Here is a 12576-nt window from a genome sequence, read left to right as displayed (position 1 = left end):
AGCTGGGAACAGAGTTTTTGGGCTTGGAGAGGGTGAAAATTGTGTTTCTGACAGTCTACTGAAATCTGAATGCTGAGTATTGTTCAAAGCTGAGAACAGAGTTTTTGGGCTCTGAGTGACTCCAAAAACCTTTCCAGGCATTCTCCTTTAAATTGAATGCTGAGCGATGTTGAAAACGTGGGAATCGTGTTTGTGCGCTCTGAAAGTGTTGAAAACCGTGTTTCTGGCAATATAGATGAAACTGCACGTTGAATGATGTTAAAACCCAGGAATCGCGTTTTTGCGCTCTGAAAGTGTCGAAAACAGGGTTTCTCGCAATATCATTGAAACTGCACGCTGAATGATGTTAAAACCCGGGAATCGCGTTTTTGCGTTGTGAAAGTGTAGAAAACGGCGTTTCTGATGCACTTCTGGAAAATGAATGCTGTGTGTTGTTCAAAGCTGGGAACAGAGTTTTTGGGCTTGGAGAGTGTGAAAATTGTGTTTCTGGCAGTCTACTGAAATCTGAATGCTGAGTGTTGTTCAAAGCTGAGAACAGAGTTTTTGGGCTCTGAGTGACTCCAAAAACCTTTTCAGGCATTCTCCTTTAAATTGAATGCTGAGCGATGTTGAAAACGTGGGAATCGTGTTTTTGCGCTCTGAAAGTGTTGAAAACCGTGTTTCTGGCAATATAGTTGAAACTGCACGTTGAATGATGTTAAAACCCAGGAATCGCGTTTTTGCGCTCTGAAAGTGTCGAAAACAGGGTTTCTCGCAATATCATTGAAACTGCACGTTGAATGATGTTAAAACCCGGGAATCGCTTTTTTGCGTTGTGAAAGTGTCGAAAACGGCGTTTCTGATGCACTTCTTTAAAATGAATGCTGTGTGTTGTTCAAAGCTGGGAACAGAGTTTTTGGGCTTGGAGAGTGTGAAAATTGTGTTTCTGGCAGTCTACTGAAATCTGAATGCTGAGTGTTGTTCAAAGCTGAGAACAGAGTTTTTGGGCTCTGAGTGACTCCAAAAACCTTTCCAGGCATTCTCCTTTAAATTGAATGCTGAGCGATGTTGAAAACGTGGGAATCGTGTTTTTGCGCTCTGAAAGTGTTGAAAACCGTGTTTCTGGCAATATAGTTGAAACTGCACATTGAATGATGTTAAAACCCAGGAATCGCGTTTTTGCGCTCTGAAAGTGTCGAAAACAGGGTTTCTCGCAATGTCATTGAAACTGCACGCTGAATGATGTTAAAACCCGGGAATCGCGTTTTTGCGTTGTGAAAGTGTAGAAAACGGCGTTTCTGATGCACTTCTGGAAAATGAATGCTTTGTGTTGTTCAAAGCTGGGAACAGAGTTTTTGGGCGTGGAGAGTGTGAAAATTGTGTTTCTGACAGTCTCCTGAAATCTGAATGCTGAGTATTGTTCAAAGCTGAGAACAGAGTTTTTGGGCTCTGAGTGACTCCAAAAACCTTTCCAGGCATTCTCCTTTAAATTGAATGCTGAGCGATGTTGAAAACGTGGGAATCGTGTTTTTGCGCTCTGAAAGTGTTGAAAACTGTGTTTCTGGTAATATAGTTGAAACTGCACGTTGAATGATGTTAAAACCCAGGAATCGCGTTTTTGCGCTCGGAAAGTGTCGAAAACAGGGTTTCTCGCAATATCATTGAAACTGCACGCTGAATGATGTTAAAAACCGGGAATGGCGTTTTTGCGTTGTGAAAGTGTAGAAAACGGCGTTTCTGATGCACATCTGGAAAATGAATGCTGTGTGTTGTTCAAAGCTGGGAACAGAGTTTTTGGGCTTGGAGAGTGTCAAAATTGTGTTTCTGACAGTCTACTGAAATCTGAATGCTGAGTGTTGTTCAAAGCTGAGAACAGAGTTTTTGGGCTCTGAGTGACTCCAAAAACCTTTCCAGGCATTCTCCTTTAAATTGAATACTGAGCGATGTTGAAAACGTGGGAATCGTGTTTCTGCGCTCTGAAAGTGTTGAAAACCGTGTTTCTGGCATTATAGTTGAAACTGCACGTTGAATGATGTTAAAACCCAGGAATCGCGTTTTTGCGCTCTGAAAGTGTCGAAAACAGCTTTTCTGATGCACTTCTGGAAAATGAGTGCTGTGTGTTGTTCAAAGCTGGGAACAGAGTTTTTGGGCTTGGAGAGGGTGAAAATTGTGTTTCTGACAGTCTACTGAAATCTGAATGCTGAGTATTGTTCAAAGCTGAGAACAGAGTTTTTGGGCTCTGAGTGACTCCAAAAACCTTTCCAGGCATTCTCCTTTAAATTGAATGCTGAGCGATGTTGAAAACGTGGGAATCGTGTTTGTGCGCTCTGAAAGTGTTGAAAACCGTGTTTCTGGCAATATAGATGAAACTGCACGTTGAATGATGTTAAAACCCAGGAATCGCGTTTTTGCGCTCTGAAAGTGTCGAAAACAGCTTTTCTGATGCACTTCTGGAAAATGAGTGCTGTGTGTTGTTCAAAGCTGGGAACAGAGTTTTTGGGCTTGGAGAGTGTGAAAATTGTGTTTCTGACAGTCTACTGAAATCTGAATGCTGAGTGTTGTTCAAAGCTGAGAACAGAGTTTTTGGGCTCTGAGTGACTCCAAAAACCTTTCCAGGCATTCTCCTTTAAATTGAATGCTGAGCGATGTTGAAAACGTGGGAATCGTGTTTTTGCGCTCTGAAAGTGTTGAAAACCGTGTTTCTGGCAATATAGTTGAAACTGCACATTGAATGATGTTAAAACCCAGGAATCGCGTTTTTGCGCTCTGAAAGTGTCGAAAACAGGGTTTCTCGCAATATCATTGAAACTGCACGCTGATTGATGTTAAAACCCGGGAATCGCGTTTTTGCGTTGTGAAAGTGTAGAAAACGGCGTTTCTGATGCACTTCTGGAAAATGAATGCTTTGTGTTGTTCAAAGCTGGGAACAGAGTTTTTGGGCGTGGAGAGTGTGAAAATTGTGTTTCTGACAGTCTCCTGAAATCTGAATGCTGAGTGTTGTTCAAAGCTGAGAACAGAGTTTTTGGGCTCTGAGTGACTCCAAAAACCTTTTCAGGCATTCTCCTTTAAATTGAATGCTGAGCGATGTTGAAAACGTGGGAATCGTGTTTTTGCGCTCTGAAAGTGTTGAAAACCGTGTTTCTGGCATTATAGTTGAAACTGCACGTTGAATGATGTTAAAACCCAGGAATCGCGTTTTTGCGCTCTGAAAGTGTCGAAAACAGCTTTTCTGATGCACTTCTGGAAAATGAGTGCTGTGTGTTGTTCAAAGCTGGGAACAGAGTTTTTGGGCTTGGAGAGGGTGAAAATTGTGTTTCTGACAGTCTACTGAAATCTGAATGCTGAGTATTGTTCAAAGCTGAGAACAGAGTTTTTGGGCTCTGAGTGACTCCAAAAACCTTTCCAGGCATTCTCCTTTAAATTGAATGCTGAGCGATGTTGAAAACGTGGGAATCGTGTTTGTGCGCTCTGAAAGTGTTGAAAACCGTGTTTCTGGCAATATAGATGAAACTGCACGTTGAATGATGTTAAAACCCAGGAATCGCGTTTTTGCGCTCTGAAAGTGTCGAAAACAGGGTTTCTCGCAATATCATTGAAACTGCACGCTGAATGATGTTAAAACCCGGGAATCGCGTTTTTGCGTTGTGAAAGTGTAGAAAACGGCGTTTCTGATGCACTTCTGGAAAATGAATGCTGTGTGTTGTTCAAAGCTGGGAACAGAGTTTTTGGGCTTGGAGAGTGTGAAAATTGTGTTTCTGGCAGTCTACTGAAATCTGAATGCTGAGTGTTGTTCAAAGCTGAGAACAGAGTTTTTGGGCTCTGAGTGACTCCAAAAACCTTTTCAGGCATTCTCCTTTAAATTGAATGCTGAGCGATGTTGAAAACGTGGGAATCGTGTTTTTGCGCTCTGAAAGTGTTGAAAACCGTGTTTCTGGCAATATAGTTGAAACTGCACGTTGAATGATGTTAAAACCCAGGAATCGCGTTTTTGCGCTCTGAAAGTGTCGAAAACAGGGTTTCTCGCAATATCATTGAAACTGCACGTTGAATGATGTTAAAACCCGGGAATCGCTTTTTTGCGTTGTGAAAGTGTCGAAAACGGCGTTTCTGATGCACTTCTTTAAAATGAATGCTGTGTGTTGTTCAAAGCTGGGAACAGAGTTTTTGGGCTTGGAGAGTGTGAAAATTGTGTTTCTGGCAGTCTACTGAAATCTGAATGCTGAGTGTTGTTCAAAGCTGAGAACAGAGTTTTTGGGCTCTGAGTGACTCCAAAAACCTTTCCAGGCATTCTCCTTTAAATTGAATGCTGAGCGATGTTGAAAACGTGGGAATCGTGTTTTTGCGCTCTGAAAGTGTTGAAAACCGTGTTTCTGGCAATATAGTTGAAACTGCACATTGAATGATGTTAAAAACCAGGAATCGCGTTTTTGCGCTCTGAAAGTGTCGAAAACAGGGTTTCTCGCAATGTCATTGAAACTGCACGCTGAATGATGTTAAAACCCGGGAATCGCGTTTTTGCGTTGTGAAAGTGTAGAAAACGGCGTTTCTGATGCACTTCTGGAAAATGAATGCTTTGTGTTGTTCAAAGCTGGGAACAGAGTTTTTGGGCGTGGAGAGTGTGAAAATTGTGTTTCTGACAGTCTACTGAAATCTGAATGATGAGTATTGTTCAAAGCTGAGAACAGAGTTTTTGGGCTCTGAGTGACTCCAAAAACCTTTCCAGGCATTCTCCTTTAAATTGAATGCTGAGCGATGTTGAAAACGTGGGAATCGTGTTTTTGCGATCTGAAAGTGTTGAAAACCGTGTTTCTGGCAATATAGTTGAAACTGCACGCTGAATGATGTTAAAACCCAGGAATCGCGTTTTTGCGTTGTGAAAGTGTTGAAAACCGTGTTTCTGGCAATATAGTTGAAACTGCACGTTGAATGATGTTAAAACCCAGGAATCGCGTTTTTGCGCTCTGAAAGTGTCAAAAACAGCGTTTCTGATGCACTTCTGGAAAATGAGTGCTGTGTGTTGTTCAAAGCTGGGAACAGAGTTTTTGGGCTTGGAGAGTGTGAAAATTGTGTTTCTGACAGTCTACTGAAATCTGAATGCTGAGTGTTGTTCAAAGCTGAGAACAGAGTTTTTGGGCTCTGAGTGACTCCAAAAACCTTTCCAGGCATTCTCCTTTAAATTGAATGCTGAGCGATGTTGAAAATGTGGGAATCAACTTTTTGCCCTCTGAAAGTGTTGAAAACCGTGTTTCTGGCAATATAGATGAAACTGCACGTTGAATGATGTTAAAACCCAGGAATCGCGTTTTTGCGCTCTGAAAGTGTCGAAAACAGGGTTTCTCGCAATATCATTGAAACTGCACGCTGAATGATGTTAAAACCCGGGAATCGCGTTTTTGCGTTGTGAAAGTGTCGAAAACGGCGTTTCTGATGCACTTCTGGAAAATGAATGCTGTGTGTTGTTCAAAGCTGGGAACAGAGTTTTTGGGCTTGGAGAGTGTGAAAATTGTGTTTCTGACAGTCTACTGAAATCTGAATGCTGAGTGTTGTTCAGAGCTGAGAACAGAGTTTTTGGGCTCTGAGTGACTCCAAAAACCTTTTCAGGCATTCTCCTTTGAATTGAATGCTGAGCGATGTTGAAAACGTGGGAATCGTATTTTTGCGCTCTGAAAGTGTTGAAAACCGTGTTTCTGGCAATATAGATGAAACTGCACGTTGAATGATGTTAAAACCCAGGAATCGTGTTTTTGCGCTCTGAAAGTGTCGAAAACAACGTTTCTGATGCACTTCTGGAAAATGAGTGCTGTGTGTTGTTCAAAGCTGGGAACAGAGTTTTTGGGCTTGGAGAGTGTGAAAATTGTGTTTCTGACAGTCTACTGAAATCTGAATGCTGAGTGTTGTTCAAAGCTGAGAACAGAGTTTTTGGGCTCTGAGTGACTCCAAAAACCTTTTCAGGCATTCTCCTTTGAATTGAATGCTGAGCGATGTTGAAAACGTGGGAATCGTGTTTTTGCGATCTGAAAGTGTTGAAAACCGTGTTTCTGGCAATATAGTTGAAACTGCACGCTGAATGATGTTAAAACCCAGGAATCGCGTTTTTGCGTTGTGAAAGTGTTGAAAACCGTGTTTCTGGCAATATAGTTGAAACTGCACGTTGAATGATGTTAAAACCCAGGAATCGCGTTTTTGCGCTCTGAAAGTGTCAAAAACAGCGTTTCTGATGCACTTCTGGAAAATGAGTGCTGTGTGTTGTTCAAAGCTGGGAACAGAGTTTTTGGGCTTGGAGAGTGTGAAAATTGTGTTTCTGACAGTCTACTGAAATCTGAATGCTGAGTGTTGTTCAAAGCTGAGAACAGAGTTTTTGGGCTCTGAGTGACTCCAAAAACCTTTCCAGGCATTCTCCTTTAAATTGAATGCTGAGCGATGTTGAAAATGTGGGAATCAACTTTTTGCGCTCTGAAAGTGTTGAAAACCGTGTTTCTGGCAATATAGATGAAACTGCACGTTGAATGATGTTAAAACCCAGGAATCGCGTTTTGGCGCTCTGAAAGTGTCGAAAACAGGGTTTCTCGCAATATCATTGAAACTGCACGCTGAATGATGTTAAAACCCGGGAATCGCGTTTTTGCGTTGTGAAAGTGTCGAAAACGGCGTTTCTGATGCACTTCTGGAAAATGAATGCTGTGTGTTGTTCAAAGCTGGGAACAGAGTTTTTGGGCTTGGAGAGTGTGAAAATTGTGTTTCTGACAGTCTACTGAAATCTGAATGCTGAGTGTTGTTCAGAGCTGAGAACAGAGTTTTTGGGCTCTGAGTGACTCCAAAAACCTTTTCAGGCATTCTCCTTTGAATTGAATGCTGAGCGATGTTGAAAACGTGGGAATCGTATTTTTGCGCTCTGAAAGTGTTGAAAACCGTGTTTCTGGCAATATAGTTGAAACTGCACGTTGAATGATGTTAAAACCCAGGAATCGTGTTTTTGCGCTCTGAAAGTGTCGAAAACAACGTTTCTGATGCACTTCTGGAAAATGAGTGCTGTGTGTTGTTCAAAGCTGGGAACAGAGTTTTTGGGCTTGGAGAGTGTGAAAATTGTGTTTCTGACAGTCTACTGAAATCTGAATGCTGAGTGTTGTTCAAAGCTGAGAACAGAGTTTTTGGGCTCTGAGTGACTCCAAAAACCTTTCCAGGCATTCTCCTTTAAATTGAATGCTGAGCGATGTTGAAAACGTGGGAATCGTGTTTTTGCGCTCTGAAAGTGTTGAAAACCGTGTTTCTGGCAATATAGATGAAACTGCACGTTGAATGATGTTAAAACCCAGGAATCGCGTTTTTGCGCTCTGAAAGTGTCGAAAACAGGGTTTCTCGCAATATCATTGAAACTGCACGTTGAATGATGTTAAAACCCGGGAATCGCGTTTTTGCGTTGTGAAAGTGTCGAAAACGGCGTTTCTGATGCACTTCTGAAAATGAATGCTGTGTGTTGTTCAAAGCTGGGAACAGAGTTTTTGGGCTTGGAGAGTGTGAAAATTGTGTTTCTGACAGTCTACTGAAATCTGAATGCTGAGTGTTGTTCAAAGCTGAGAACAGAGTTTTTGGGCTCTGAGTGACTCCAAAAACCTTTTCAGGCATTCTCCTTTGAATTGAATGCTGAGCGATGTTGAAAACGTGGGAATCGTGTTTTTGCGCTCTGAAAGTGTTGAATACCGTGTTTCTGGCAATATAGATGAAACTGCACGTTGAATGATGTTAAAACCCAGGAATCGCGTTTTTGCGCTCTGAAAGTGTCGAAAACAGGGTTTCTCGCAATATCATTGAAACTGCACGCTGAATGATGTTAAAACCCGGGAATCGCGTTTTTGCGTTGTGAAAGTGTAGAAAACGGCGTTTCTGATGCACTTCTGGAAAATGAATACTTTGTGTTGTTCAAAGCTGGGAACAGAGTTTTTGGGCGTGGAGAGTGTGAAAATTGTGTTTCTGACAGTCTCCTGAAATCTGAATGCTGAGTGTTGTTCAAAGCTGAGAACAGAGTTTTTGGGCTCTGAGTGACTCCAAAAACCTTTTCAGACATTCTCCTTTAAATTGAATGCTGAGCGATGTTGAAAACGTGGGAATCGTGTTTTTGCGCTCTGAAAGTGTTGAAAACCGTGTTTCTGGCAATATAGTTGAAACTGCACGTTGAATGATGTTAAAACCCGGGAATCTCGTATTTGCGCTCTGAAAGTGCCGAAAACAGCTTTTCTGATGCACTTCTGGAAAATGAGTGCAGTGTGTTGTTCAAAGCTGGGAACAGAGTTTTTGGGCTTGGAGAGGGTGAAAATTGTGTTTCTGACAGTCTACTGAAATCTGAATGCTGAGTGTTGTTCAAAGCTGAGAACAGAGTTTTTGGGCTCTGAGTGACTCCAAAAACCTTTCCAGGCATTCTCCTTTAAATTGAATGCTGAGCGATGTTGAAAACGTGGGAATCGTGTTTTTGCGCTCTGAAAGTGTTGAAAACCGTGTTTCTGGCAATATAGATGAAACTGCACGTTGAATGATGTTAAAACCCAGGAATTGCGTTTTTGCGCTCTGAAAGTGTCGAAAACAGCGTTTCTCGCAATATCATTGAAACTGCACGTTGAATGATGTTAAAACCCGGGAATCGCGTTTTTGCGTTGTGAAAGTGTCGAAAACGGCGTTTCTGATGCACTTCTGGAAAATGAATGCTGTGTGTTGTTCAAAGCTGGGAACAGAGTTTTTGGGCTTGGAGAGTGTGAAAATTGTGTTTCTGACAGTCTACTGAAATCTGAATGCTGAGTGTTGTTCAGAGCTGAGAACAGAGTTTTTGGGCTCTGAGTGACTCCAAAAACCTTTTCAGGCATTCTCCTTTGAATTGAATGCTGAGCGATGTTGAAAACGTGGGAATCGTATTTTTGCGCTCTGAAAGTGTTGAAAACCGTGTTTCTGGCAATATAGATGAAACTGCACGTTGAATGATGTTAAAACCCAGGAATCGTGTTTTTGCGCTCTGAAAGTGTCGAAAACAACGTTTCTGATGCACTTCTGGAAAATGAGTGCTGTGTGTTGTTCAAAGCTGGGAACAGAGTTTTTGGGCTTGGAGAGTGTGAAAATTGTGTTTCTGACAGTCTACTGAAATCTGAATGCTGAGTGTTGTTCAAAGCTGATGTAAGACAGCCAGTCACAACCAATGAGGGAAGTGGTGGCTGTTGAAGGCAGATGCGTGCGTTTGCGTCTTTGGAAGTAGTGATGTTAAAATCTGCCTATCAAATATCTCAAATCTGACTCCATTTTGTTCTAACCTGCGTTTTAGTTCCCCAATTCCCAATTCTACTTAGCATCCCAGGAATTCTTAGTTCGCTTTGGCTTGTAGGTGATCAGGCTACATAGTCCACGACGTAGGATACCGTACCAGCACATTTAATATAACTCGCTGCCGTATTATATTCTAAGTTATAGAATAAACATTAGGCGGCCCACCTAGGGACTGCAGACTCGTCAGAATAGTGCCATACTTAAGACTGACTATGAGCGTAAGTATCAGTGGGTTTCGAGCGGTACGGCAAGAACATACGGAAAAACCTTGAATCCTGCTACGTGCGTCGTTAGAAATGGCCAAATGAGAAATCACAAACAAAGGTTAAGGCTAATATTTTTATTAGTCCAAACTGTTCCAATTAAAATTATTCCAATCAATTAGAAATTCCCGCATTACAGTAAACAGCATGGCAGAGTGCAAATGATGGCAAATATACACAGCTTACCAATGCGGAGTCACGTGGCTATACGCTTGATGCGCAGGAGTCCGTGCTAACGGTGCTCCCTGAGTGAAGAAATCTTTCCCTTTATATATCCAAACATAAGGAGTTGGTCAGCACATGAGGTGGGGTCATGGACAGAGCCCCACTAGGTTTTGTCCTTATCTGGCTATTGATTGGTGCCGGTGTTTATTCTTGTCCCGTTATTTGGGGCATGTGCATTAGTGTTCATTCTCTTATCTTGCTGAGTGGATTTTTAGACTAAGGGTTAGGAGACCCTCTACTGTTATAGAACTATCACCCCTTTGCTACTCGCATTGTATGGATCAAAATGAGACCAAACAAGACATGTGTACCTTGAACCAAACAGAATATACAGACATAATAGCTGATAGTTGCAGGTTGGGGTTTCACCACTGGTCAGGAGGAAGGGTCCCTGAGAGTTTTGGGATCATCAAGATCCCGTGCCCTCTGACTCTCTTTACCCCCTGGTGACCCATCCTGTCGTATAGTTCCTTGGTGTGGAGGAGTGGGGACACATTCCTTGTCTTTTATGGCCCAAGACTGCTTACTTGAGCAACAGTCCCTTATTTTAGTGTGCCACAGTCCGTATGTTGTCAGGCGTCTCCCATTCCCACCTTACAGTCCCCCCTCAGGAACCCAGCAGCGACAGTGGTGGTAGCTGTAAGGGACCTAGAGCCAAGGTGGTGCGTGTAGCTGTGCGCAGGGAGTGGATGAGTCGCCTGAAGTAACAGCATTGGATGATTGTGATGCAGAGGATGAGGATGCTGACGATGACGCACCCTCTATACACCCAATCCCACCAGGTGTAGGCGTATTGGGCAGAGAGGGTGGAAGCGCTGGTCAGAATCTTGGCTGTTTGTTTGGCCAGGTTTACTTCAACCTGCGCTTGGTAAAGGTGGTAGCCCGTTTCCTGGACCATCCGTTGGACAAGCTCCATGGCGTCCGTTAGGATGTGGGTACTTTCTTCATAAAAGGTGTCCTCCCACCAAGGGGAGGTCTCAGTGTCCATCGGCACTCTCCCTAGGATGTTTATCTGTCCCATGGTGAAGTCTTCAGTCACCTCGAGGCAGAACGTGTGGTTGGCTGGGCAGGTCAACCCTCCGTAGGAGAAGGAGTTCATTTCACTGACGACACACCACTGTGTGTGTGACACCTGTACAGCATCTGCATACCCATGCAATGATCGTACATTGAGCAATTTTGTGTTATTGTATGACAGAGGTTGTAAGGTATTGCAAGTACATATGATATAACTGGATGTTTCATGGCAACAGTTGCGAGTAGTAAAGAGGGATGTCGTACCTTTTATAGTAATATAGCCAGTAAGATGATCCCACTTAATGATCTGATCTTTTATCACCACTCCTAGGGAGCGTATGGTTGTTGAATTCAAAAATACTTGATCGGGATGTATAAAGGGAAAGGTTGCATAGAATCCTATACAACCAGTGCATTCATCACCATTGTATAGCATTATAGTTGTTAGGAGTTCTGCATAGTGGATGGTTTTCATCTGGCTTGATGCAAACCACCTATGCAAATCTAACGTGTTGATCAAATCTAGAAGTACATGTCTGGGGATTTTGCGTAGGCGGAGGTCGAGGATCTCCTGCCGTGCAGCAGTGAAAAGGTCTTGTGCATATGTTCTGCAGGCTAAGTCATGTTCGACGATTTGGGTCTGATTAAATATCACGTGGCCAAGTGTAGGCAGTGCTTGGGCATCTGATTTAACCGCTTTAATGATGTTTTCATCACCCTCAGTCAGATGATGGAAGCCGGTGGCTATTTGATTAGTCAACCATGCTGTGTATTGGGATTGTTTGGTTAATTTATATGTATTGGCAATGGAGTTACCTGTGCCAAATAAACCTGTCACGTCTGAGAATAGATCGCGTTTTGCCCGTGTAGGTGAAATTTGGACGGCTAGTCTGTTTTTATAATCAGAGATTAAATCGTCGATTCGTGACTGTAGCCATATATATGTTTTGTCATGTTCGTTACAGTGCATCATATATGCTGAGAGAACATTTGAGATATTATAGGAAACATGTGTCATGATAAGGTTTACATCATGTAGTAAGGTTTTATTAATGTTTCCTTTGATGAGGCCGCCTTTCGGGAGAGGGTACGTTTTGGGGCACTGTGTTGGTTTGTGGTAACCACAGGTTGTGAGGTTGAAGCAGTAGTTACTAGTCCATGAACAATTTTGGGGGCTAGTCCATGCATCCAGATTGGCCTCACACAGTCCAACACAGTATGTACCCTCTCTTCGATTTGTCCATACAAACGGCTTGGGTTTGTTGCGTTCAACTGTAGGGGAAGAAGTCAGGTTGAACAGTAGTGAGGTGTATTCCATATGTGTGGAATTATGTGGTCCTGTATGAATGCATTTATATAGGGCTGACCTTAGGTCCTTTGTGTTATAACACTTCTTAGGATCTAGGCCATTGTTGTTTTGGTCGTGTATGACAGTGAGACCACCAGTACCTTTATCATTATACTCCTCTAGCTGGTACCAGAGGGTGCGGTTAGAGTTAACTTTGTCTATTGATGTGTGCCCTGTGATTGTCTGGATGGGAAGACGGGTGGAGCCTGATTTGCAGCAGATTTGTGTGGTGCAATCTGGGTCCGGTGCTACACCGGGAGGCCATAAAGCTGGTTCTCTCGCTGGGATTGTGATTGCGTTTTCTGTGATTGGCCCCTTAAAATGCCTCCACACCCATCTTCCACAACCTAGGTTGTGCATGGGCTGCACTCGCTGTCCCAATTCGATACACGTGGGCCCGAAGACCCTTCTGGCATCTGGTGTCCATGGGATCGCAGCAGC

General features: G+C 42.9%; 1 protein-coding gene across 1 annotated transcript; it reads right to left on the bottom strand.

Annotated features, from left to right (window-relative positions):
• Window positions 1–10377: 10377 nt before the first annotated feature.
• Window positions 10378–11805, bottom strand: LOC118772281. Its single transcript, XM_036520539.1, has one exon. The coding sequence runs from the start codon at window positions 11803–11805 to the stop codon at window positions 10378–10380; it is 1428 nt and encodes a 475-aa protein (XP_036376432.1).
• Window positions 11806–12576: the final 771 nt, after the last annotated feature.

The sequence above is a fragment of the Megalops cyprinoides genome, unplaced genomic scaffold, assembly GCF_013368585.1.
Source record: "Megalops cyprinoides isolate fMegCyp1 unplaced genomic scaffold, fMegCyp1.pri scaffold_169_arrow_ctg1, whole genome shotgun sequence".
NCBI lineage: Eukaryota > Metazoa > Chordata > Actinopteri > Elopiformes > Megalopidae > Megalops > Megalops cyprinoides.
This window is presented reverse-complemented; position numbering and strand designations above follow the sequence as displayed.

Coding starts and splice junctions, on each gene's coding strand:
- LOC118772281 (XM_036520539.1), bottom strand. CDS start 11,805: ATGACACATGTTTCCTATAATATCTCAAATGTTCTCTCAGCATATATG.